General features: G+C 36.4%; 2 protein-coding genes across 4 annotated transcripts in view; one reads left to right on the forward strand and one right to left on the reverse strand.

Annotated features, from left to right (window-relative positions):
- LOC127831103 (GRB10-interacting GYF protein 2-like) overlaps nt 1-426 on the reverse strand; it is a 61,429-nt gene extending 61,003 nt beyond the window's left edge. Inside the window, exon 1 of the mRNA XM_052356093.1 lies at nt 312-426. The gene's annotated coding sequence lies outside the window, so the exon portion shown is untranslated. The remainder of the gene's footprint in view (nt 1-311) is intronic.
- On the forward strand, nt 346-27,197 carry LOC127880689 (uncharacterized). 3 transcript variants are annotated; one of them, XM_052428023.1, is made up of 10 exons: nt 346-505; nt 713-916; nt 1,923-2,168; nt 2,441-2,552; nt 4,217-4,369; nt 6,484-6,645; nt 10,476-10,561; nt 18,129-18,249; nt 19,392-19,541; nt 24,804-27,197. In XM_052428023.1, exons 3-10 carry the CDS (start codon nt 2,071-2,073, stop codon nt 24,900-24,902), a joined length of 981 nt encoding a protein of 326 aa, XP_052283983.1. In that variant the 5' UTR covers nt 346-505; nt 713-916; nt 1,923-2,070; the 3' UTR covers nt 24,903-27,197. The 3 variants fall into 3 exon arrangements, with proteins under 3 accessions (XP_052283983.1, XP_052283982.1, XP_052283981.1); XM_052428022.1 differs by lacking the exons at nt 10,476-10,561; nt 18,129-18,249 and having other exon boundaries at nt 402-505; nt 717-916; XM_052428021.1 differs by lacking the exons at nt 10,476-10,561; nt 18,129-18,249 and having other exon boundaries at nt 404-505.
- Nucleotides 27,198-27,347: the final 150 nt, after the last annotated feature.

The following is a 27,347-nucleotide window of genomic DNA, read 5'->3' on the forward strand; positions in this document are numbered from 1 at the left end:
CTAGCCAACTTTCATTCTTTGTTGTTGATTCCACTAAAAAATGTCAACGGTTACCATTCAGTTAGTTTAACAAAATATAACAATAGCCTAGAATCATTTAAATCTTTTATATAGGAGAGATTATTTAGCTTCGAATTTTAATTACTGGCTCAAGCAATATGGTTTTGTCGAGTTGTTCACGTTGTTGACATTGCGAGAGTGCATCTTTTATTTCGTTGTGTTTTCAAAATGCAAAATGATGCAGGCCAGACAACATAACATTTGAGGAGATTCAACTCTTATCAACTAGAATCAATCGATGCCAATGTTACCTTGTGTCTGTGCGAGTTGCAGTTCGATAAAATATTTAATTGTTCTTTTGAACACGAAGCTCGAACCAATATGGCTGTATTTTGTGTGTGTAAGTCACGTGACCCAAGACCAGCAACTCAAACCGGAAGTTTTGCAGAAGAAAGTTGTCTGCTATGTTGCAGGTTATTTTTCTACGAAACTAGCCGTCATTATTGTAAGAAATTTATTTTCTCTGTGATAAAATACCCTTTGGAATTCTCTTATGTTGTATTTTTTATAATTTATTTGATGTGTTTATTTATTTGAAATGAAAATGTATTTGGTTTCATTCCGGATGAGAAAATTCGGACAATATTATTAGTATATAATATAAACAGATTATTGTCGTTTTTAATAGAACTGCAAAATATTATTGTTTTAGACAGGCTGCAATAAATTGTGAATATGAAGCGAGTCTCTAAGCAAATCGTCTGCAAACCACCATATACCCACAAGTTTCCAGAACAACGCAATCATCGTCTGCATCAATACCGCTCAAAGAAATGGAACACCAGCTTTTGGGACTTGGCTTACATCAATGGTTTACATGTCCTTTCCCCTCTTATGCCATTCCTTATATTTATTGGTAAGAATTTGCAGTTATTAGGTTTTATAAACACAGTTCTGCAAAAGCCCAAATATTATTTTTACCAACTTCATTATTGTAATTTCCCTCTTTATTTGTTAGATTTGGTATGAGAAGCTTCAGTCGTAAGCCAGCTTTCGACACTAACAAAAGTCTGGGAGTCCCAGACTCCTTAAAATAAGACTTGGACTCCTTGTTCTTGCGCCAGGGTAGTCTGTCGTACTCCTTTAAAATCATATTTGAATTTTAAAAAATCATTTGATTTCCGTATTTATTTCGCAAGATCAGAATGTCTGAACTTGTGTGCATCCTAAAAATGTGCCAATAATCAGCTGTGCTTGAACAGATGGACAAAAACAAAAGAATCTCAAATTATTTATTTTGGTTCCCATGTCATCGTCCGTGCGTGTAGTAATAGGGGAACATGCAAACTATGAAACGATCATGGCTGTTTTTTCACTGATATTCTCGCTGTTGTAAACTAGCTTCGCCAAACTGGAAAATGTGTTGGATTTGGTGGAATATCGACTTTATTTCACTCGTGATCATAAAAACAACATTTTTTCACGAGTTGCGCCAAATATCATTTTATATGATCATTCTCGAATTAAAATTGATATTCCACCAAATCCAACAAATATTCTCTATGACATGTGTTATGAGCCAAAAATACATATATAAAAAAGTGTCTTAATTGGTTTTTGGGCTTCTTTCTCTTGAATGGGCAACAAAAGCATAAAGAAGACGGGGAACCACTGACCCTAAAAAGTTAGTTTCTATAACTATTGTAAGGACATTAAAAAACTATTTAAAATCTTCAACAAACTTTAAAATAATGAAGTCTTTTACAAACTAACCTAGTACCATATGTGAAACAATTCAAGTGCTTTTTAATTTCTGCAATGAGAATTTACTAGTATCAAGTTACTGTTGGCAAAGCCATAAAACTATAAAGCAGTAAAACTTATTTCAGATCTTAATTTCTGATTTTGTTCATGTATTTCAGTGACAGTACTATCAGTGGTAGCTCTGACTTTTGTTTTCTGCTTGGAAGACTCTCCAAATCACCATGACAACATTGCCAGAATGGCTGCCCGCTTTTCAAGGCAGCCATACATTCAGGATATGAGGGATTAAGAAAACAACGAGAGAACATGCTGAGGCATTATGGGTATAGCGAGTCCATGGGAAGTGTGGAGAAGAGATCGCTACTATCACTGAGCGAGTTCAGGGAACTGTACGATGCAAAATGGTGAGACAGTTCAGTGTTTTATTTTGGTCACATTTTGGGCCCCAATCTCAAAAACTTATGCGTTCAATCACAGTAAATGGATATTGAAAACACTTTTGAAAAACACTTATTTTCAATGTTTAATACTTGCTAGCATAAAGAACACCACCAATTTCCCAATTTTAGTCAAAACAACAGGATTGTTCCCAATCCAAAGGGACCCAGCGCCATTCCCAAAATGGTGAAAAAAATAATGCAAGTACTTTGTATAGTATACCAGGTATTTGTTTCAGGCCTGTGATTGTCACAGACATAATTCCATTCTGGGAGGCCTATAGAACGTGGAACAAAGAGTTCTTTCTGACACACTATGGCTCACAGAACGTACTGATGCGAACTGTGAAGGTATGACAGTTATCGTTAAATTTGAATGGGCCGTAAAATATCTGTAATTGTTTATACATGTAGTAATTGAATCATTATGCCCCCCTTGCACATGTCGGTCGGTCCGTCCGTCCACCAGATGGTTTCCGGATGATAACTCAAGAACGCTTAGGCCAAGGATCATGAAACTTCATAGGTACATTGATCATGACTGGCAGATGACCCCTATTGATTTTCAGGTCACTGGGTCAAAGGTCAAGGTTAAAGTGACTCGAAATAGTAAAATGGTTTCCTGATGATAACTCAAGAACGCTTAGGCCTAGGATCATGAAACTTCATAGGTACATTGATCATGACTGGCAGATGACCCCAAATGATTTTCAGGTCACTAGGTCAAAGGTCAAGGTCACAGTAACTCAAAACAGTAAAATGGTTTCAGAATGATAACTCAAGAATGCTTACGCCTACGATCATGAAACTTCATAGGTACATTGATAATGACTGGCAGATGACCCCTATTGATTTTCAGGTCACTAGGTCAAAGGTCAAGATCACAGTGACTCAAAACAGTAAAATGGTTTCCTGATGATAACTCAAGAATTATTAGGCCTAGGATGATGAAACTTCATAGGTACATTGATCATGACTGGCAGATGACCCCTATTGATTTTCAGGTCACTAGGTCAAAGGTCAAGGTCACAGTGACAAAAAACTTATTCACACAATGTCTGCCACTACAACTGACAGCCCTAAAGGGGGGCATGCATGTTTTACAAACAGCCCTTGTTGATATTTATTTTGCTCTCTGAATAGAGGAAAAACATTACTTGCATGGTCCATATAATTATTTAACAAAAAAATTACGTCCCGCATCCACAAACTTAGTTTTATATGAGAAGCCTGTATACAATTGAATATTTGTACATTTAGAGATAGTTTTTTAAAGTTAGTAATTATACATTTTCTATTGTATGTTAAAAAAAAAGTTGGTTGTAATTATAAATTTTAATTTACTGTAAATAAAAACTTCGGTTTGTCAACTTTGCTTATTCAATATACCTTAATTACTCTTAATTTGTGCCAATTGACCAAATGAAAGCAGGAGCATATAGCTGTAGATATAATCAAATCCAGAATTGACACTTATGAATAAAACACTTATTTTAATAATCAATCAATATCAAATTTATCTATTTGGTAATAATTAACATCATATAGTTTTCCTGAATTGATTCACACCAAAAACTGTGAATGCACTTATCAGAACTAATTGTTTCTTTTTCTGTGATCACTTCATTAATTATCGGGTGGAGCCACTGTCTATCGGCATAATGGCATATATATAAAGTGGTATACATACCTACCGGTATTGACCCAAATTAAGCAAATGGAACGGTCTAGTGACATCTATGGTTTAATGACCCTTGTCAGGTTGTTAAACACGTGTGTTATGTGTCATCTGATTAATGCAAATAGATTGATTAATGATCAAAATGCAAGTGTTTGAAAATACACAGTCGTTAATTATTGGGGAAAATCTGGGTGTCTGGAAAATATTTATGTTGGTCTGAAGAGGGTGTCCATTAAACAGATTAATTGCGGCACTCCTTTTGTATGGATTGAAATATTATGAAAATGTTGTAAATTAAAGAATTATAAATCAAGCAAAACTATCCATCTTTCAGGGTCGTCTCAATGAGAGTGTAGCACAGGTCAAACCACTGTCAGACTTTGTCAGGCTGCTGGACCAGACAACAGACCCAACCAGCTGGGTATACCTGGAGGATGAGCTGTTCCTCATACAAAACCCCAGACTCCGAGCATTTGTGGGTTCAAATGTGAGGGCTTTTGTAGTTTAGATATTTACAGTCAATCTTGTATTTAGAGACCACTAAAGGGAGTAACCAAAAGTGGTCTCTTAATAAAATGGTCTTTAAATTTAAAAAAAAGGCCATTTGGGATGAATGCGGACCTTTGATTTTAAATCCAGATATAGGATTATCTCCTTTTGACACAGCGATTTCAGCTTTTGTAATCAAATGAATCTAGATATAAATAAAATGAATAAAAACAATTTTTTACTTAAAATAAGTTGTATTTGTTCTCTCCAATTCTTCATACAAAGTAAATGGTTTGCACGGAGAATGGGTTTTTCCGACTCCAAACTCATTCGCGATTAAATTTACGTGCACTTTTATTCTTCGACACTTCCAATACCTGAATTTTCTCATTCAGCGTTAATACTTTCCGTTTTGACATTTTAATTTCTGCATGCAAGCTTACTGGTATATATATCTGACTTGATTATGGTACATAGGGAAATAAATAAAACACCTTGATTGAAAACTAAATAAACACGCCTGATGGGAAAATTTGCTAACACAAACTAATTAGCATAATAACAATTACATTTTTAATGAACAGATTTCGCTACATGTTACCGATTAATAGTTTATTTTTTACACCTCTCGAGAACACTGTGAAAATGTTTGTCGTGTCGGTGCATTGTTTCTGCAATAAAAGCGGCGATCAAATTTGTCACTTAACGTCCCAGATAGTAAACTCTTTAACCCGTAGACCGTTGGCAATACCTCACTGTATTATTCGACACCAAAAATTGATACGCAGTCAGCATTAACACCGGCCAGAACCGGTCATCAAGACAAAGGAAAATGGCTGGTGTGAAAACATAACAAAGGTTTAATCGTTCATGTTATCGGCTTAGATAAACAATCAACACTGACTTGTTCCTGAACGGTCAACAGATTTACCACTTTTACCTTAAAGCGGTCGCTTAATTAAGACTTGGGCATCAAAATACACTAAAATCAGTGGTCGCTGGTCGCGTAAGACAAAAGTCGCTTAATACAATATGAAAATATAGTTAAAACGCTCAGGCGGGATTTAAAGTGGTTGCATAAGACAAAAGTCGCTTAATTCAAGTGGTCGCAAGCACAAGATTGACTGTATATGACCAGTTTTATGCGGAAATGAGTCATATGCCATATGGGGCAAGGGTAGCCCCTGCAGGCCATCTTCCACAGTCTGGAGAGAAAAGCTGATAAGACTACACTTATGCCCAGCCTGGTCCGGAGCTACACTTTACTTAGCAGCATATGGCATATGACTCGTATTTGGTTTTATAGTCATTAAATGGTCATTAAATTGGATGTATGTATTCAGTTGATGTGGTTTAATTCTGGATTTGTTTGATACAAATTAAATTATTTTTTGCATATATTTTAATTTGTATACCCTCTTTCGAAGAAAAGGGGGTATATAGTTTTCGCACTGTCCGTCAGTCAGTCTGTCGCACTTTTCATGTCCGCTCTCTAACTCAAATAGTTTTCATCCGATCTTTACCAAACTTGGTCAGAAGTTGTATCTAGACAATATCTAGGTCAAGTTCGAATATGGGTCATGCCGGATCAAAAACTAGGTCGCGGGCTCACTTAGTGCATTTCAATAACTTCTATCAAAGCGTTTATTGGGGGCATATGTCATCCTATGGAGACAGCTTTTGTTAATTAATTAATTTAGAAAAAAAACATGGTTTTAACATGAACTGGCTTAGCCAATGAAAAAGGAGTATCATTTCTAGAATTTATTAGATGATACACAGGCCTCTTTCTGGGTATACAGGGTTTAACGCTAGTGCATATAAACGTGCTCCCAGAGCCGCAACCCTTTGGGTTATAAAGCTGAGAGTTGAATTATTGCAACTAGGTTTAATGCATGTGCCAAAAGCGTTTCCCAGATCAGGGTCAACTCTATTTGCCTTGACTGGATTTTCGCTGAGAAAAGAATTCCTTTGAACGAAAAAATACATTAAAAACTAAAAGTGTTCTCCCTGATAAGCCTGTGCTGACTGCACAGGCTAATCTGGGATGACACTTAATGTGCATGCATTAAGCCCAGTTTTCCCAGAACAAAGCTCATATATTTGTTTCAGTACCTTCTAGATGAGAACATGTTCTCGCTATTCCCCCCTGAGATACGTCCCTGGGACTCCATGTTGTTGTGGGGTGGGCAACATTCCCGGTCCTTCCTACACATGGACCCGTACAACTGGACAGCGGTGAACGCAGTGCTCTGGGGCGCGAAACACTGGAAGGTAGGGCGAATTGCATTGTCAATTATCCCAGATATAGTGGACCTTAACCCTTTCCCCCAAAAGAAGCAAATTGAAAATGGCTCTTGCAACCAGCATAATACCAGAACAACCTGCGAGTAACTTATGGCTCTTGCAACCAGCATAATACCAGAACAACCTGCGAGTAACTTATGGCTCTTGCAACCAGCATAATACTATGTTAGCGTTTCCGATCGCCAAAATCGCCAAAGGCGATTGAATCTTTCAGCTGGCGATTAAAGTTTAAAATGTGAATGAAAATGGCGATTGCAAAAACCCCTGATATTTCTCTATAAGTATATAATATTCCTTACTTTTAAAGAGAACTCGATACCGATTTCCAAATGTAATCGCCATAAAACTCCAGGTGGTAATAGATAGTCCATTGATAAGAGATAACCGGATCGTATATTCAAGCCACATAACACAGTCATGTATGCTGCCAGATGCATCACGGGGAATTTTCGGGTAACTTTCCAGTCGCCAAACTGTGATATTTAACGTACAATCGGTTACAAGAATGTTTATGGAAGCGAAGTTATATAGTGACTATTATTTTTGATTGACGTGTGTCACAGAGTAAGCGTTTATCGCAGGTTTATTAACAATGAATCACAGTTGTAGAATTAATACGTGATATAAAACCGGTAAATAAAGCAGTACATTAATCCGGTTTCGGGCATCATCATCATCACACCTATTTACCGAACTGTAAACAATCATTAATTATGAGAAGTTAATTGCAATTGGTGAGCAGTGTAAAATTACTTACGGCGAGTAAGTTGTGAAAAACAAAACCCGTTAATAATTTGATGAGGTAACAAATTGAATCCAGTGCATGTATATTTTATCATGTCTATTGTTAAAACTGATTTACACCGTTTTTCTACAGCCACGTGATAATAACTATTCACTATGCACTAATACCGGTATGCCATGTAAAACCCGTGTTATAAGAAAGAGCGCAAAATTATTGCTGTCGTCTGCAATGCCAAGTTCTACGCATGCAAAGCATGCTTTTTTTAAAACAGACAATGTGTAACTAAATATAGCCTAGCCGTTCAGTACATGCAGTATTTAAGACTTACAAATTTACCAGTACGTTTGAATAAATTTTGTATTGCAACTATGGAAAAATATGTCAATTCAAGAATACATTGCAGTAAATGTATTTTTCAAGAATCAAGAAGCACCAGACTACTGCAAAATTATTGGGAGAAGGGGGGGGGTGGCGAATAGGAGTTACGCAAGACCCACCCAATCAAAGACCTGGGCATATCTGAAAGTTCTAACATTGTACAATGTATACCGTTTATGCCAGTGCATGAAAATAAATATAAATGAAAAATTAAAAAAAACATGAAATTATTTGATTGCAGGAAACAAATAATTTATTTAAATGTGACTTCATTGATAATTTAATACAGTCATTGTTGATACCTATATAATATAAGATTCATGATAATGATTATGTCGTTCATTGAGCAATTAAGGTTATAATGTGGGTCGTTATTGTAGTGCTGAAATTTGGCTACTAATTTTTTTCCTTAGCGCCAACCTAGATAATACCAGAACAACCTGCGAGTAACTTGCAGTCTGTTCAGGTTTTTTGCTGTTTGCTGCTCATCAGTATCTAAGGGTTGGAAATGAAGCCTTTAAAATTTGAATCTAGTAAGAAATGTCTTTACATATAACTTTCTGAGGGACTTCAAATACGTAAAAATATGTATTTATGTGGAAAAGGGTATATATATATATATAAGTCGAAGAAGTACAATGTCTGTGGCGCGAAACACTGGAAGGTTACTCATGTTTCTGAGATATAACAGACTTTAATGTGAACATCGCTTTGGGAAAACGGTTCTTAATGCATGTTCTTAATGTTTATCAGGGACAACACTTTCTCCTCAAATGGAATTTTTTATTTCAAAGAAGTCTCTTCTAAATGACAATTCAGTCTAGGCAGAAAGTATTGTCTTTAATTAGCCTGTGCGATCACCTGGGACGACACTTTATGCTCATACATTAAGCCCTGTTTTCCCAGATTGTGTATCATATAGGTCATGAAGTAGAACAATTTTTAATTAGATATTTGAATGTTATCACAACTGTGACATGGTCACTCCATTTTATATTTAGTAAAGTTTAAATATCACAAGTGTTTCCACTAAAAAGCCTTCCTCAGCTTACATGCTATTATAGTGTAGTAATTAATACATGTACCTCCTGCCTTTATAATAAATACCAAATAATAACAGCCTTAAATTTTGATAGTTTCTTGATGATAAAACAAAATAACATCATACATGCCAGACGTCTTGATCTTGGCGGGTTAGTCCTGCTTTTGGGGTGTTTGTCCCGATGTCCCGATGTGACACTATTTGTCCCGACATTCGTACAAAACGATATACGCTCTATAAGTTCACAATAAAATTCCCTATTCAAGCTCCGTCTGGCTTTAATTACCATCGCTAATCCCTTTATTGCCCCCTATTAACAAACCATATCTACTAGTCGAGTGATCCAGTGTTGTTTTTGACACCTTATCCGCGATATATCGGCAAATTATTGATTTTACCAGGCATTCACACCAGAGTATTTTTATGATCAGGGTCGTTAATTGCTAGTGATAGATGCATCGTAGTGCATTACGCAGATTGCTTTTGTATTTCAAGGCCCAATGTATTTCAAGGCCCAAATCAAGTCCAAAGATACTATTATTACGCGCTATTCAGTGTATTATATGTCAAACAACTCGAGCGCTGCCCGATACCAGAGACATAAATTTACTTTCGTTTTTGATTGATTTTCAGAAAATTATTTGTACATATTGCATCAATCTTAATTTAGAGTTAATGGATGATTGGTTGAATAAAAACAGTGCTCGATGTGCGCACATCCCGTTGAACGTTGCCTTAGTCCCAAATGGATTCATTCGCATAGTGCACATGTTTGTTTACTTCCGGAAAATGGAGAACGTCTGTGTTCATGCAATTCTAAACACATTTATCGTCAATATTTGCCAGAAATATGAGGTTTTGTAAGTAATTAGCTGATTACTGACTTCAGTAAAGGTGGCATGATTGATCGTTTTAGGTGTCCTGCGTTTTGGTCAAATGCCTCGACATTTTTAATGGACTGTCCCGATTTGGACCCGAAAATTTCTGGCATGTATGATAACATTTGGAAGAAATATCTTGAATTACTAACAACTTGAATTACCTGTTGTTTAAACATTGTACAGGACTAATAAGTAAAACAGTAGTAGTATTACTGTAATAAATCAGTTTACTTTTTATGGTCACTGCTAGGACACATCTCCCGTGTTATTATAACCTTTTAGGTGTTGTCTGTTATGAAAGGCCTTCTCTGGGTCATAGTTTTTATATAAAAATGTACTTTGTATGCCACATTTCTTAATATGGATGTTAAGTCATTTTATCTATAAATCAATATGGAACTGTATGTTATATCTGTATTCATGTGGTGAATGGAAGAGGAATCCTCTATTATCATTCGGTGAATTTGTATGCATCCAAATGAAGGAGTGTTGTGTCAGAAGTTTTCAACTAGGTCAACAGGTTAAATCTTCAACAATCACAGTACATGTACTTTGATTTCAGGTTAGGGCCTACCTAAGTACCTTTTTTCCATTCATTATTATAGAATAAAAGAAAGGTCCTCACCCATGCTCATCCAATTTTGAGAATAATAATTTTATCTGACATATGAATAAAAAAATAATATAATTAGCAAATGCCCTGTATGTCTTTTGAGTTTATTGTACATAAACTATTGTTCTCTATTACAAGCTGTACCCACCAGGGCAGGACCAGTTTCTCTATATCGTGCCAGATCTCAAATGTGGCTTTCCTTTAGAATGTAGAAAGTACAACAGGTTCTCAAACATGCTTTTACTCCTAGAATTGAGCCTTGCTTGGGGAAAATGATGCTTAATGCATGTGAGTAAAGTGTGGTCCTTGAGCAGCCTGTGCAGTCTGCACTGGCTACTGGTGATCAGGGACAACACTTTCTGCTTTAACTGGATTTTCACTAAAAAGATAATTCCTTCAAACAAAATATACTATAAAAGGACATTGTTGTCCCAGATTAGCCTGTGCAGACTGCTTAAATCTGGGAAGACATGTCTCACATGCATGAAGACCCGTTTTCCAAGTGCGCCGCACATATTTATGTTGTATGAAATGAAATCAAAGCAACTGACAGGGTTTTGACATAATTGAGTAAGGCCTTTTCCTGGAGTATCTACAGGTCTGATAAACTGACCAATTTCCAAAGAAAATGTTGAAAAAAAAATCAAAATTTATTTTTTAAAAACCCATTTTTCAATTGTTTTTTTATTTGTAGAAAAAGTGTCAAATGAATATTATTTCTCAATTTTAATTAAATAACATCTAACAAAATAAAAAAATATAATTTATATGATTTTGGTTTTCTTATGAGTTATTAATATTTTTCCAGAATAAGTGGACTTTTCAGGCTAAAAAATTGCCAATCCAAAAATTCCAGTTTTTCCCCAAAATGGCCAGGAAAAGGCCTGTGAGTATTAGAAGTAACCATTCAATTAAAGTCCTTTATAACTTTAACTATGTTTAAAAGTTAATTTAGGATGAGAACGTATTATGTGACATAATGTGACACCTTGAGTTTTGTTTATTTTGTGTAAACAATACATATATTTAGTTCTCTAATTGGTGTTGCAGAATTATGTTGTGTATGTAAATAAGCACCTTATTAGTTGTTCTGTTTTATAAAGTCAGTATGTTGTTTCTTCAGAACATTTTCTAGATAGAATTTACATTAAATGTTGTACATGACCCTGATGTTACATGAATTTAAAACACAAGCATTAAATTTTAACATATTTGGAAGATCAAGGTATTAAAATATTTCTAATGGAAATATAGTACATGTAGTATTGAGGTGCCATGAATAGGGTAACTGTGTATAATCACAATGTACATTCATATAGAATACAAGGTAAGTGTTGAATACGGATACTTTTATTTAGCAAGGCTTAGAAAATCACCGAAACTTGGTGAGTGGTCAAGGTTTTTATTCCAAATAAATAAACATATCATTGGTCAATAATTACCTTGAAGTCTATACCCCATTATTGTTTGTCATTTTGCTGTCATCATGTCAAAAGAAAACTAAAGAAAACGGCTGAACATAACATTTAAGCATCAAATGACGTTATTTAAATGAAACAAATGATGTCAATACACTGCATGTGTAAGGTGTATTTCAACATTGTTGAATACACTCAAACTAATCAGATAGGGTGTTATTATGTTAACCCTTTTATGCCTAGCATCTAGAAAAAAGGCCATGGCAAACAGCTTAGACTCAGATGAGACGCCGCATGATGCGGCGTCTCATCAGGGTCTGCGCTGTTTGCTTAAAGGAATTTCTATAAGAAATATTCTAAATATAGAAATTAATATACTAGACATCCTTAATTTTGGAAATAAATTTATCCAATTTAGAAGTATGGGAGGGTCCACCAGGTATAAATGGGTTAAATCCAGCATGAGGATGGGATACACTTGAATACTGAATCATTCAACTGTATTCCCATTTAAGTTAACTCTTTCAGTGCTGGAACCGATATTTTGAAGGCCTTTGCAAACAGTTTGGATCCAGATGAGACGCCACAGAAGGTAACGTCTCATCAGGATCCAAACTGTTTGCTATTTTGATAGTATTCTTTGAAAAAAGATCGAACAAAATGCTAATTTTAGAAATTCAGCAGACAACATTTTAGCAGAGGACAAATTTCCCAGCATGCAAAGGGTTAAACCTATTTATTCAAGCTCCATTGCATCGTTAGTGTAGGGCCCATATTAATGCTTTCAAGGCCGTTTCCTGCGTTGAACCAGTACTTGGTGTCTTTGGCAGAGAAATAAAAAACGCCACAGTGGGGATTGAAACAGTGACCTCCCGGCCATTAGGAGGACACCATATCCACTACACCATGGTATCCTGAGCTTTTGATATACCTTATCATAGCTAGTGGATAATTATACAGTCGAAGCAATCAGGATGTTTTTTGTGTCCTGATAAAACTGGGCATGATGCATTTGCATAAAGTGTCGTCCCAGATTAGCCTGTGCAGTCTGCAAAGGCTAATCAAGGACAACACTTTCCGCTTAAACTAGATTTTCGGTAAAAAGGGACTTCCTTTAAACCAAAAATAACATTAAAGGGGAAAGTGTCGTCCCTGATAAGCCTGTGCGGACTGTACAGGCTAATCTTTGACAAGACTTTCCGCACATGCATTTTGCCCAATTTTCACAAAACACGACACGTTTGATCCCCAGTCTGGGAGCGTTCTCAAGATCTTCTGGAACCATAGATAACAACTTCTGGTTTTTACCCAGGAAACAGACTCGAGAGTTTCTCAGTAAGACTTAAGCTTTTGATGCAATCATGCTCAAATAAATTAAAGATTAAATTATTAAAATGCCTATAGTATGTTTATAATAATTTGCAGCATCAGTATGAAGTCATCACTTTCTAGACCAGCTCTAGTTTGGCAAACTTTGTAGACTTCCTATTTGCAAATATTTATGTTACCTTTAAAGATCTGGTTTTTGTGATTCTTCCTTTAATATATGAGTCGCGTTCGGACAAAACTGGGCATACTGCATGTGCGTAGAGTGTCTTCCCAGATTAGCCTGTGCAGTCCACACAGGCTAATCAGGGACGACACTTTTCGCCAAAATTGGATTTTTACTAAGAAGAGACTTCATTATTTACAAAAAATGTCATAAAAGCCGAAAGTGTTGTCCCTGATTAGCCTTTGCATACTGCACAGGCTAATCTGGGACGACACTTTACGCACATGCATTATTCCCAGTTTTCTCAGAACACGACTCATATATTTTTTTATTTTCTGAGCACTTTGAAGTCAAACTAAAGTACATGTAATATTATTCTTGCCTTACCTTCCAAGATTAGACTGTAAAAATAAGAACTATATTTTGTTTCATGTTTTGTTAAAGAGACGGTTTCATAGTTTGAGACTTGATAAACATTACCCTCCTACTTTATATGGAATTTTCTAACAGTAATTTGTACATCCTATCACAATAGTTTTTGTCCCCTACTGGTTTCACTGGAGGAGACTTAAGGTTTGCGCTTTGTGAGTCTGTCTGTCTGTCACACTTTTCTGGATCCTGCGATAACTTTAAAAGTTCTCAATATTTTTTCATGAAACTTGCAACATGGATAGATGGCAATATGGACATTATGCACGTCATTTCATTTTGTTCCAACGTCAAAAAATGTGGTTGCTATGGCAACCCCTCAAAAAAATAATCTTAAATTTGTGGAATTTCTGACAATGGTGGAGTTGGTAGGGGACCATATTGCTTTACAATAGCCTTGTTATCTTTTGCTGGTATGATAAAATAACAGCTGTTGAAATGTTGTATGTATTGTGTGTAACATGTTCCTAGAGTAGATAATATTTCTTTATAAATGGCAGACATCATTCAACAGTTTTACAGATAACAAGAATTATAAATAATTGTGTTGTATAATTAAATTCAGCATGATAACAGTCTTTAGAACATTGAACATCTGTCTGTTATGAAATATTGGTAATTAAAATGCCCACTGTTCAGCATATAACTTTTGTATATGATGTGAAAACTGTTATTATTATCAAGTACAGCTGAAGTCTTGAATTATCATTTGAGCTTTTTAACCAGGTTTTCCGAAGGAAAAAACTGGTTATTAGATTGGGGAATGCTGGTGGGCGGGCGGAACAAGCTTGTCTGCTCTCTAATTCAAATAGTTTTTATCAGATCTTTACGAAACTTGGTCAGAAGTTGTATCTAGTCAATATCTAGGTCAAGTTCAAATATGGGTCATGCCGGGTTAAAAACTAGGTCACGGGGTCACTTAGTGCGTTTTAAACATAAAGCATGTTGTCCGCTCTCTAATTCAAATAGTTTTCATCCGATCTTTACGAAACTTGGTCAGAAGTTGTATCTAGACAATATCTAGGTCAAGTTCGAATATGGATCATGCAGGGTCAGAAACTAGGTCACAGGGTCGAATAACAGATTGATTTTGAAACAAGGGGGGTAATTGTGATGAACAATCAGTAGCAATGCACATTTTGAGTTGCAGTTGTCTCCCTTTATCAGCCTTTTTTTTATTGAAAACCTGGTTTTGTGACAATTTTGTCCCTTGTACTACCCATGGATATCAGTCTTTCTCTGTTAAAACGGGTTAAATGTATGTGAATTAAGTGTTGTCCAAGATCGGTTTATTAGGGACAACAAGATTTTTTCTAAACAGAGAATTCCTTTAAATGAAAGATACAACAAAAGAGGATTGGCTTGTGCCAACTCCACAGGCTAATCTGGGACAACACTTTTTATCGCCCGCCATGGGCGGAGGGATATTGTTTTGGCGTTGTATGTCTGTCTTTCCGGCCGGCCGGCAGGCACTTTTGTGTCCGGAGCCATATCTTGGAAGTGCTTTGGCAGATTTCATTGAAACTTCGTCAGAGCCTCAGATAAGTGTCGTATTTTCGTAATTACGAATTATTTTCAAGTCTGTTACGTATTTATTTTAAAATCTTGTCGTACCATTAAGAATTACAAAATCAAATTACGAATATTATCTTTACATTGGTTTGTATAGATTTTTTTTTTAGTTCTTTTCACGCATTAAAGATCTTTTTGGTGCTTATATAAAATGGTTATCGGTTTTGTTTAACAAAGCGCATTTTTTCCAATAAAAGCAGCGTGTACAGTCTATCTGTCAAAAAACAATGGCGGCGCCCAGAGAGTGTCCTAAAAAACTGCAAAGCGTGCAAAAACACGCTTTTAACATATTGTACGCAAAGTGAGCCGAAGTTGAATGTTAAGTAAGACATTATAGAAAAGATCTTATACGATTTTGTATGTTTAGTTGCCTAAACAGTCGGAAAAGCTTAAAAAACGCGACGCGATGGGTCCAAACTTAAACAAAAAATCATTGAACGAGTGGAAGGGACAATTCCTGTGGCCAATAGTTGAAAAGATTGAAGGGGAGACCTGTTTTAATTGTGAAATATGTAAAAATTCTTTGAAGGCATGCAATCTAAGCACAGTTTGGGCATATGAAGGTATTTGAAAAATAAAATTGTATAAGACTGAATAGACACTGTTGAACTCGTTTAAATTAAGTTGCTAGTATGCTTATTTTGATTTTTTGCATGAAAATAACCATTATTATTTATTTTTAGTTCATTTAGAAAAGTTAATATAAAGAAGTGAAACTCCAGCTGCTGGAGCAGTATTGAATTCTCCTTATAAACAATTAGTTGGTCCTTTATTTAAGGCAAGTGACCGATTGCCCAAACAGTACAAAACAGCACAATACAGCACAATACAAACCAACATAAACACAAAATATGAATTAAGCTGGGGTCACCGCCTTGGAACGGTCAATGCAAAGCATTGGGGGTTTAGAATTATTTTCCAAAACTTAGTAGTAACGTTAAGAATAAAATTTCAGTGTTAAGAATTATCTTTGAAAATCTGGTAGTAACGTTAAGAATTTCACAAAACCTTATCTGGACCTCTGCTTGGTATGAGTATATATATGGATAAGAGGATGATGCATGCCAAATGGCATTGTACACCAACTGTTAATAACAGAGTTATGGCCCTTTGTATCTTGAAAAGATGCTTTTTGATATAAGCTTAGAGCTTTATCTCCATAAACACATGAGCCAGAGCCATGAAACTTGCCAAAGTTGTTTTCAATCATCTTGGGGTGCTTCACGTTCAACTCCCATAATCCTGGGGGGTAAGGTCAAGGTCACAAATTGAGGTCAAAGGTCACACATTTGATGATTATTCATTATTATGCCCCCCTTCGAAGAAGAGGGGGTATATTGTTTTGCTCATGTCGGTCCGTCCATATGTCCGTATGTCTGTATGTCCGTATGTCCGTCAAACAGACGGTTTCCGTATGATAACTCAAGAACGCTTAGACCTAGGATCATGAAACTTCATAGGTACATTGATCATGACTCGCAGATGACCCCTATTGATTTTGAGGTCACTAGGTCAAAGGTCAAGGTCACGGTGACCAGAAATAGAAAAATGGTTTCCGGATGATAAATCAAGAACGCTTATGCCTAGGATCATGAAACTTCATAGGTACATTGATCATGACTTGCAGATGACCCCTATTGATTTTCAGGTTACTAGGTCAAAGGTCCAGGTCACGGTGACCCGAAATAGTAAAATGGTTTCCGGATGATAACTCAAGAACGCTTTTGCCTAGGATCATGAAACTTCATAGATACATTGATCGTGACTCGCAAATGACCCCTATTGATTTTCAGGTCACTAGGTCAAAGGTCAAGGTCACAGTGACCCGAAATAGTAAAATGGTTTCCTGATGATAACTCAAGAATACTTAGGCCTAGGATCATGAAACTTCATAGGTACATTGAACATGACTGGCAGATGACCCCTATTGATTTTCAGGTCATTAGGTCAAAGGTCAAGGTCACTGTGACCGGAAATAGTAAAATGGTTTCCGGATGATAACTCAAGAACGCTTATGCCTAGGATCATGAAACTTTATAGGTATATTGATCATGACTCGCAGATGACCCCTAATGATTTTCAGGTCACTAGGCCAAAGCTCAAGGTCATGGTGACTCAACTTAGAAAAATGGTTTCCGGATGATAACTCAAGAACGCTTACGCCTAGGATCATGAAACTTCATAGGTACATTGATCATGACTCGTAGTTGACCCCTATTGACTTTCAGGTCACTAGGTCAAAGGTCAAAGGTCAAGGTCACGGTGACTTGACACAGTATAATGGTTTCCGGATGATAACACAAGAAAGCTTACGCCTAGGATCATGAAACTTCATAGGTACATTAATCATGACTCGCAGATGACCCCTATTGATTTTCAATGCACTAGGTCAAAGGTCAAGGTCACAGTGCCAAAAAAGGTATTCACACAATGGCTGCCACTACAACTGACAGCTTATATGGGGGGCATGCATGTTTTACAAACAGCCCTTGTTTAGTCATTCCTTTACTATGCATTAAGGGATTCTGTAATAACTGTCCACAATTGTTCTCCATTATCTAGCTGAGTGCCAAATATAAGATCCAGGTTGCTAGGGTCATGGTCAAAGTCACACAGAAAGGTTAAAATCACACATTTTGATTAAATATGTCTTTTTGTTAAGGATTCTACCATACTAAAATGGATTCTCAAAATGTCCTGATGTAATTGTTCTCAATTATCAGGCACAACCCTTCATTTACACCTTTTCTTTAAGTTCTACACCCATCCATAAACAAAATGTATTTGGCGGTGATATCAATTCAACTAATTTGCAAGGTGGCACATGCATTAAGCACATTTTTCCCAGAATGCAGCTCATATATCACTGTTTGATTTCAGTGAAGTGGATGCCTTTGATGTTGATATAGAGAGATATCCACTGTTCAGAAGGGCCTCTCACTTGGAAGTAGTCCAGACAAGAGGGGAGGTGATCGTCATACCATCTGGCTGGTTTCATCAGGTTATAACTCTTTTCCCCTTAACCCTTTCAGTGCTGGAATCGAATTTTATAGGCATTTGCAAACAGTATGGATCCTGATGAGACGCCACAGAACATGGCGTCTCATCAGGATCCAAACCTTTTGCTATTGTGATAGTATTCTTTGAAAAAAATCGAAGAAAATGCTAATTTTAGAAATTCAGCAGACAAAATTTTAGCAGATGACATATTTCCCAGCATGCAAAGGGTTAAGAAGCAAAGTGAAAATGGCTTTTGCAACCAGCATAAAACCAGAACAGCCCGACAGTAACTCGCAGTCGGTTCAGGTTTTATGCTGTTTGCTGCTCATCTGTAATTAAGGGTCGGAAATGAAGCCTTTAAAACTTGAATTTACTAAGAAAGGTATTTAATTACATGTAACTTTCTAAGTGACTACAAATGCGTCAAAATACATATATGTAAGTGGTGAAGGGTTTAAAGCTGGCCATAATGTGGATATGGTGTCGGCCTAAAGGCTGGGAGGTCAACAAAATTATATTTAATAATATTCCATTGAAAGAGCTTGATAAGGAACTTAAGTAGATGTTTAAAGTATAACTTAAATAAACGTTTAAATTATATTTAAAAGAAAAGGAACTTAAATACAGAATTTTAGGCAGCTGGAAAAATATGTTCCTTTTGAGATTGGGCATGGGGCCAAATTTCAAACCCAAATTTTACCAACAGGAATCCACTGCAATGGTTCCACTTAATATATATATATACAACACCTTTTGATAGCACACTGTTATTATTTTGATTGGTATTGTTAGAATGCTAGGCATTTCAGTTTTTTATAAGATGTAGTTCACAAACAAATACTACTGTCATCTTAACAACAATTATGCGTCATCAGCATTTTCAAAGGTCAAATATATGGGTCAAAATCGCTCATTTAATGTACACTTTTGCAATATTGAAGATAGCAACTTGATATTTGGCATGCATGTGTATCTCATGGAGCTGCACATTTTCAGTGATGGAAGGTCAGGGTCATCCTTCAAGTTCAAAGGTCAAATATATAGGGAAATAGTGTTTCGCAAACACATCTTGTTCGCTTTTGACAATATCTGGTTAGTTATGGCTTAATTCATACAATCAAACAGCTCATGCTATGGTTGCAGGCGTACAACATAAACGAGTGCCTGTCCGTCTCCATGCAGCTGATGAGCCCCAGCAACCACCTAGCTGTCCTGGAGGAGATTGTCAAGGGAGGTAACCTCCATAGGGACAAGTTGCCTCCCCTCTTCGATAGCATGGGACCTGTGGAGCAGGTGGGTTGAGGTGGAGCAGGAAAAATTACTGTTAGATTGTATCTCACCTGAGCATAAAGAGCTCAACCCTTAACCACTTAGATTTGCTTTTACGTGTTTGTAGCCCCTTAATTTAAATCAATTTAAAATCAAGACCTCTCTTACTTGATTAAAGTTTTAAAGGCTTTATTTCCAACCCTAAGATACTGATGAGCAGCAAGCAGCATAAAACCTGAACACACTGCAAGTAACTTGCTGGCTGTTCTGGTTTTGTCCTGGTTGCATAAAGCCACTAACACTTTGCTTCTGAGCTGGTGAGGGTTAAGGTGAGCTAATTGTGGACAGTCTATACTTGTCCTCCGTTGGTCATCTTGTGTTATGCAGCATATGGTGTCAACTTTTACCTTGTTACCACTACTGAGGTCACATTTTTTACCGAATCTTGATTAAAATGACTCACATTGTTTATGTTGACAAAATCTTATAGGCCAAGTTCAAATCTTGGTTGCGTTGGGCACAATACTGTGGTCTCCTGGTCAAATCTTAGAAAACTTAATTATTATCATGACACAGTTTCAATGAAACTTGGTCAAAACATTTCCCTTGTTTTCATCTCAAAAGGGCTAACATTTTATACTTTTGTCCTATTTTTCTAAAATACAATTGCTAGTCCTCTCTCAGTTTTTCAAATGTTTTGCAATATAGCCTGCACTAGGTCAAAAGTCAGAATAACCTTGTTACCATGGTAAAATTGATGACTCAATCTTAATGAAACTTGGTCAGAACGTTTCTCATGACAAGATATAGGCCAAGTTTAATTATTGTTCAAAAGATGGATCTGAAGGTCAAATAATATTTCTTAAAAAATATTACCACCCTAGAAGCCACATTTATTATTCCTTTTTGATGAAACTTGGTTGCAATGTTTATCTTGACAATATCTGGGACTAGCATGTATGGTAATCAATTGTGTCAAATATCTAAATCACTGGGATAAATCTTATAAAAACATTAGAAGCCTCATTTAGGACTGAATTTTGCTGAAATGTGGTCATAATGTTTATTTTAACAATATCTAGGCCAAGTTCTAATCCGAATTAAGGGGGGACATTTCTAGGTCACCAAATCAAGTCTTCATATATTTGTGTGTTTTGAATTCAAGTGAGCACTTAAGGACCATCATGGCCTTCTTGTTTATTGGTAACTACGGTATATTTCTACAAGTGTTCATTATTTCATTCTCATAGAAGGCTCAAGGGGGCCTTTCAAGGTTTGAAGCGACTTGTTTGCAGATTGTCTAACTTAAAGAAAATGTCATTAAATGTTTAACTAAAAGAACTATAATATTTGTAAAAGTTTAAAAATTATAAGTGCAAGATTTAAAAAAATAAAATAAATCATTACCTTCCCCAGGGATGGTATTCCCGAAACATCTTAAGTCATTTCTTAAATAATTTCACTTAAGTTCAAAATTAAATTTTTTTGTATATCTTTACTAAATAAGAAAACACATGTTTTATTGGTATTCCTAAAATAACATGGGCATAATGATGTTATTCAAATGTATATCTTGATGCCAATCTACTGCAATATGAAATGAAACACTTAAGAAAATTTCCCAATTTAAGGATAAGAATACAATTTAACTTAAGATGCTTCTGGAATACGACCCCTGGACTCAAACTTGTGATCTAACCACCGCTACCTATGTATTACAAAGGCATAATAAGTGTATTTGTAACGCTATGTTAGTAATACACATTTTTTCCATATAATTTATAAAACGTGTTGTCAAATGCTTTATAATTAAGCAGGTTTTGATTGATGATTTTTAACCAGGTTTTCCAAAGGAAAAAACTGGTTATTAGATTGGCGAATGCGGGCGGGCTGGCTGGCTGGCTGGCGGGCGGGCGGAACAAGCTTGTCCGGGCCATAACTTTGTCGTTCATTGTGAGATTTTAAAATCATTTGGCACATTTGTTAACCATCATTAGACGGTGTGTCGCGCAAAAAAATTACGTCAATATCTCCAAGGTTAAGGTCACACTTTGAGTTCAAAGGTAAAAAATAGCCATAAATGAGCTTGTCTGGGCTATAACTATGTCATTCATTATGAGATTTTAAAATACTTTGGCACATTTGTTCACCATCATGGGACGGTGTGTCGCACGAAAGAATCACGTCAATATCTCCAATGTCAAGGCCGCCACGACTAAAAATAGATTTATTTTAAAACAAACTTACAAAGGGGGTTAATTTTGTTTGTTCATTTCAAAAGTTCAGTTTGAGTTGTCTCCCTTTTATCAGATTTTTTTTCACAATGAAAACCTGGTTTTGTGACAATTTTGTCCCTTGTTATTAAATGAACTGACATTTTTATCATGTTTTGTTATTAAGGAGGGTCATTTTTTCATCAAACTGAATAAGTCTCTTTTGTTGTGATATTTGATGCTTAATCTGTGGATGTTAAACAGGAAATTTGTGTTGTGTTCAAGTAGTTTGTTATCAATGTTTAAATAGTACCCCAGTCACAGGCTAGTGAGAATTTATTGTGTTTTGTTTGAAATTTCCTTGTTATAAAATTTAAATGTTTGCCTTTTAATCCATAAATGTGAAAAATGTCTGAAACATTAAATACCATTAAATGCAAACCTAAAAACAATTATGATTCATGTTATATTTTGATAACAAGTTGTGTATTTATTGTCCGCTACCGGTGAAACGGGAGGGGACTTATGGTTTGCGCTCTGTCCGTCTGTCTGTCAGTCTGTCCGTCACACTTTTCTGGATCCTGTGATAACTTTAAAAGTTTTTCATATTTTTTCATGAAACTTAAAACATGGATAGATGGCAATATGTAGATTATGCATACCATTCCATTTTGGTCCTACGTCAATAATTATGGTTGCTATGGCAACAAATTAAACAAGAGGGCCAAGATGGCCCTAGTTCGCTCACCTGAGAGGAGTCGGTTCTTTCAAACTTTACCAAACGTCAAACTTGACCTAGATATTGTCCAGACAAACATCCTGGTCAAGTTTCATCATTATTTAACCAAAACTCTGGCATATGGAGTGTTTTTGTTTTTGTAAGGTTTGACCTGGTGACCTATATTTTAAGTTGACCACCCCCCCCCCCCTTACCAAGCATCAAACTTTGGTTACAAAAATAAATATTATGACCAAGATTCATAAAATCTGAAACAAAATTGTGACCTCTAGAGTGTTTACAAGGATTTTGTAATGAAAATTTGGACAAGTTAAGGGCAATAATTATGGCATTAATTATGTGATATATATTAAACCAATCTCTGTACCAAGTTTCATGATGATTGGGCAAAAATTGTGACTTCTAGAGTGTTCACAAGCTTTTTTTACTATATAAATATAAGAAAACTGCCCTCCCCCCTCCCGGCTGCCATGATATTCAACTGACTGGAACCATTTTTGAGCTCAACTCTCATATCAAGGAAACAAATGTTCTGACCAAATTTCATGAAAATTGGGCCAAAAATGTGTCTTCTAGAGTGTTCACATGTTTTCACTATATATATATATATATATATATATATATATATATATATATATATATATATATATATATATATATATATATATATATATATATATACACACACATAGAGAAAATGCCCCACCAAGGGGGCCATGTTTTTTCACCGATCTTGACCATTTTCGAACTCATCCGAGATATCAATAAAACCAATGTTTTGACCAACTTTCATGATGATTGGGCAAAAATTGTGACTTCTAGAGTGTTTACAAGGTTTCTCTATAGCCAAATAAGGAAAACTGCCCCACCCCCCGGCAGCCATGTTTTTCAACTGACCGGAACCATTTTCGAACTCAACTCTCATATCAAGGAAACAAATGTTCTGACCAAATTTCAAGAAAACTGGGCCAAAAATGTGACTTCTAGAGTGTTCACATGTTTTCACTATATAACATAAAGAGAAAAATGCCCCGCCCACTGGCGGCCATGTTTTTTCACAGATCTGGACCAATTTCGAACTCGTCCGAGATATTAATAAAAACAATGTTTTGACTAACTTTCATGATGATTGGGCAAAAATTGTGACTTCTAGAGTGTTTACAAGGTTTTTCTATAGCCAAATAAGGAAAACTGCCCCCCCCCCCCCCCGGCAGCCATGTTTTTCAACTGACCAGAACCATTTTGAACTCAACTCTTATATCAAAGAAACAAATGTTCTGACCAAATTTCATGAAATTTGGGCCAAAAATGTGACTTCTAGAGTGTTCTAATGTTTTCACTATATACATAAAGAGAAAAATGCCCCGCCCACTGGCGGCCATGTTTTTCACCGATCTGGACCATTTTCAAACTCGTCCGAGATATCAATAAAACCAATGTTTTGACCAACTTTCATGATGACTGGGCAAAAATTGTGACTTCTAGAGTGTTTACAAGGTTTCTCTATAGCCAAATAAGGAAAACTGCCCCACCCCCTGGCAGCCATGTTATCTAACTGACCGGAACCATTTTCAAACTCAACTCTCATATCAAGGAAACAAATGTTCTGACCAAATTTCATGAAAATTGGGCCAAAAATGTGACTTCTAGAGTGTTCACATGTTTTCACTATATACATATAGAGAAAAATGCCCCGCCCACTGGTGGCCATGTTTTTTTACCGATCTGGACCATTTTCAAACTCGTCCGAGATATCAATAAAACCAATGTATTGACCAATTTTCATGATGATTGGGCAAAAATTGTGACTTCTAGAGTGTTTACAAGGTTTCTCTATAGCCAAAAAAGGAAAACTGCCCCGCCCACTGGCGGCCATGTTTTTCAACGGACCTTAACCACTTTTGAACTCAACCAACATATCATTTAGGCAAACATTTTGACAAAGTTACATGAAGATTGGGCATGAAATGTGACTTCTACAGTGTTTACAAGGTTTTTCTTTTTTTGACCTAGTGACCTAGTTTTTGACCCAGCATGACCCAGTTTCGAACTTGATCGAGATATCATTGGGACAAATCTTCTGACCAAGTTTCATGAAGATCGGACATAAAATGTGGCCTCTAGAGAGTTTACAAACCAAATGTGGACGACGGACGGACGGAAGACGGACAAAGACCGGTCACAAAAGCTCACCTGAGCAATCAGGTGAGCTAAAAAATAAAAAAAATCTGACAATGGTGGAGTTTCACCGGTAGGGGACCATATTGCTTGGCAATCTCTTGTTAAATGTTATTTAGTTCTGTTTATCTAATGCTTTGTGTTTTTTGTCATCAGGTGAAATTGTTCATGTCGCTAATACCAAAAGAAACACTGCAGAGTGGAGAAGACACAACCAAGAAGGTCCTGAAACAGAAAGCAGATGTGATCGTTTAGATTTACCAGGATTGAAATTGCGCAGGCTGAATTTGAGATTGCAAAGCGAGTAGGGTAGTGAACTCTGATATTGCCTTATGAGTTAGTCTTCTGAAAAAGCTGTATACATTTCATAGATTAATTTCGCCTCCCTCTCAGAAAACTGGAATTAATACATGTGTCTTAAGTATCAACCCAGATTAGCCTGTACAGACTGCACAGGCTTACGAGAGACAACACTTTCTGCATTGATGGTATTTTTCCATTTAAAGGAATTATTTTCTTAGTGAAAATACAGTATAGGCAGAAAGTGTCATCCCTGATCAGCTTTCGCAGACTGCACAGGCTTATCTGGAACAATACTTAACCCTTTGCATGCTGGGAATTTGTCATCTGCTAAAATGTTGTCTGGTGAATTTCTAAAATTAGCATTTTCTTCGATTTTTTTCAAAGAATACTATCAGAATAGCAAACAGTTTGGATCCAAATGAGACGCCATGTTCTGTGGCATCTCATCTGGATCCAAACTGTTTGCAAAGGCCTTCAAAATTCAGTTCCAGCACTGAAAGAGTTAACATACATGCATTAAACCTAATTTTCTTACAGTAAGACTCAATTGTATAGTAATAACTGTCAATTTTAACTTATTCATTCGAACTCTATAAGACACTTGATTGCTCAACTTGATGTCAATATCCAGCATGTTGTGAGAGTTGTTTACATGCTTGAGATTTGAATATTTATGTGTAAGAGTGTTTAAGCATTGTATTATTGCACCCGTCAGTCCAATTTGTATGTACCTAATTCCGAAATGTTGTGTGGACTTCCCTAGAAATTTATCAGCTGAATGACCTTAATGTGTATATGATCGTAATGAAAGGAATTTTGGCTGCAACAAATATGAGCCGTGTTCTGAGAAAACTGGGCATAATGCATGTGCGTAAAGTGTCGTCCCAGATTAGCCTGTGCAGTCTGCTTTTATTGTATTTTTAGTTCCAAGGAAGTCCCTCCTTACCGAAAATCAAGTTTAGGTGGAAATTACCGTCCCTGATTAGCCTGTGCGGACTGCACAGGCTAATCTGGGATGACACTATATGCACATGCATCATGCCCAGTTTTCTCAGAACGCGACTCGTATAAACTATAGAATAAATACCTTACAATTGTTTGTACTCAACTCCTCTTTCACCGCTTGGTGGATTTCAATTAAACTTTTACAGCTGAAGAACCTGATTGTTAGTGTAATCATTTAGTAAATTAAGGCAGGGTCCAATATTTATCCCCAAGCTTTTTTAAAAGCGTGGGGATATTGTGGTTATCTCCGCGGTCTGTCCGTCCGTCCTGGCCACTATCTCCTCCTACACTATTAGCACTAGAACCTTGAAACTTACACACATGGTAGCTATGAGCATATGTGCAACCCTGCACTATTTGGAATTTTGATCTGACCCCTGGGTCAAAAGTTATGGGGGTCGGGGTGGTGCCGCGTCAAGAGATTTTCACTCATGTTTTATGTTATTTTACATTAACTTCTTCATTTCTACACAGATTTACTTCAAATTGATACTGAACATCTCTTACGACAATACGGTCAATCTCACCTTTGCATGGCCCCATTACCTACCCTGGGGCGCCCCCTGGGTCAAACGTCGCGGGATACGCGTCGGCCTCTGCTGGGCCATTTCTAGTTGCAGAAATTATGACCCTTTGTCCTTTTTATGCCCCTGGTTCGAATGATGGGGGGTATATTATTTTTGGCCTGTCTGTCTGCCGGTCATTTATTTTGTGTGTCTGTCCCACAACTTTAAAATTGGTCGTAACTTTTGCAGTATTGAAGATAGCAACTTGATATTTGGCATGCATGTGTATCTCATGGAGCTGCACATTTTTAGTGGTGAAAGGTCAAGGTAATCCTTCAAGGTCAAATGTCATCCTTAAAGGTCAAAGACATGGCTTCAAAGAGGCGCAGTAGGGGTTATTGTGTTTCTTACAAACACATCTCTCGTTCTGTCATAAAATACCTACACCAAAGGGTTCTGTACTCCAACTTCTCTTTTTGCCGTGTGTGGGATTTTGCATTAACTCTCACAGACTAAGAACTTCCATGGACAGGTAATTCAGGTAATTTTAAGAGGTGATGTTTGTAGAATTACAGCTCTTAGTCATTTTTTCAACAATTGATACTAACACATGTTTGGGATCCTTGTGTATGTTCACTGACCATGCTCCATTAATACTCTGACCTGTAATTTAGCACTATTATCCCATTTTGTGTACTCAGAAAATGCTTGTTAATATTTGTGTGCATCTACAACATACGTGCATCTCAATATTTACTGCAGATATTGCAATAAAACTCTACATATGTGTTCAGTGTCTTTATGAACATTCACTGACCTAGACCTATAAAGGTGACCAGCTTTTTAGGAGTTGTTAGAAAAACAAACAAACACAACATGCATGCAC

The sequence above is a fragment of the Dreissena polymorpha genome, chromosome 5 (assembly GCF_020536995.1).
Source record: "Dreissena polymorpha isolate Duluth1 chromosome 5, UMN_Dpol_1.0, whole genome shotgun sequence".
Taxonomy (NCBI): Eukaryota; Metazoa; Mollusca; class Bivalvia; order Myida; family Dreissenidae; genus Dreissena; species Dreissena polymorpha.

What these genes read in the sequence shown, in the direction of transcription:
- LOC127880689 (XM_052428023.1), top strand. Translation starts at nt 2,071, where the DNA reads ATGCTGAGGCATTATGGGTATAGCGAGTCCATGGGAAGTGTGGAGAAG. An exon ending in GAATGTAGAAAGTACAACAG is followed by an intron (nt 10,562 to 18,128) that starts GTTCTCAAACAT and finishes GTTTGATTTCAG; the next exon opens with TGAAGTGGATGCCTTTGATG. An exon ending in CATCTGGCTGGTTTCATCAG is followed by an intron (nt 18,250 to 19,391) that starts GTTATAACTCTT and finishes CTATGGTTGCAG; the next exon opens with GCGTACAACATAAACGAGTG.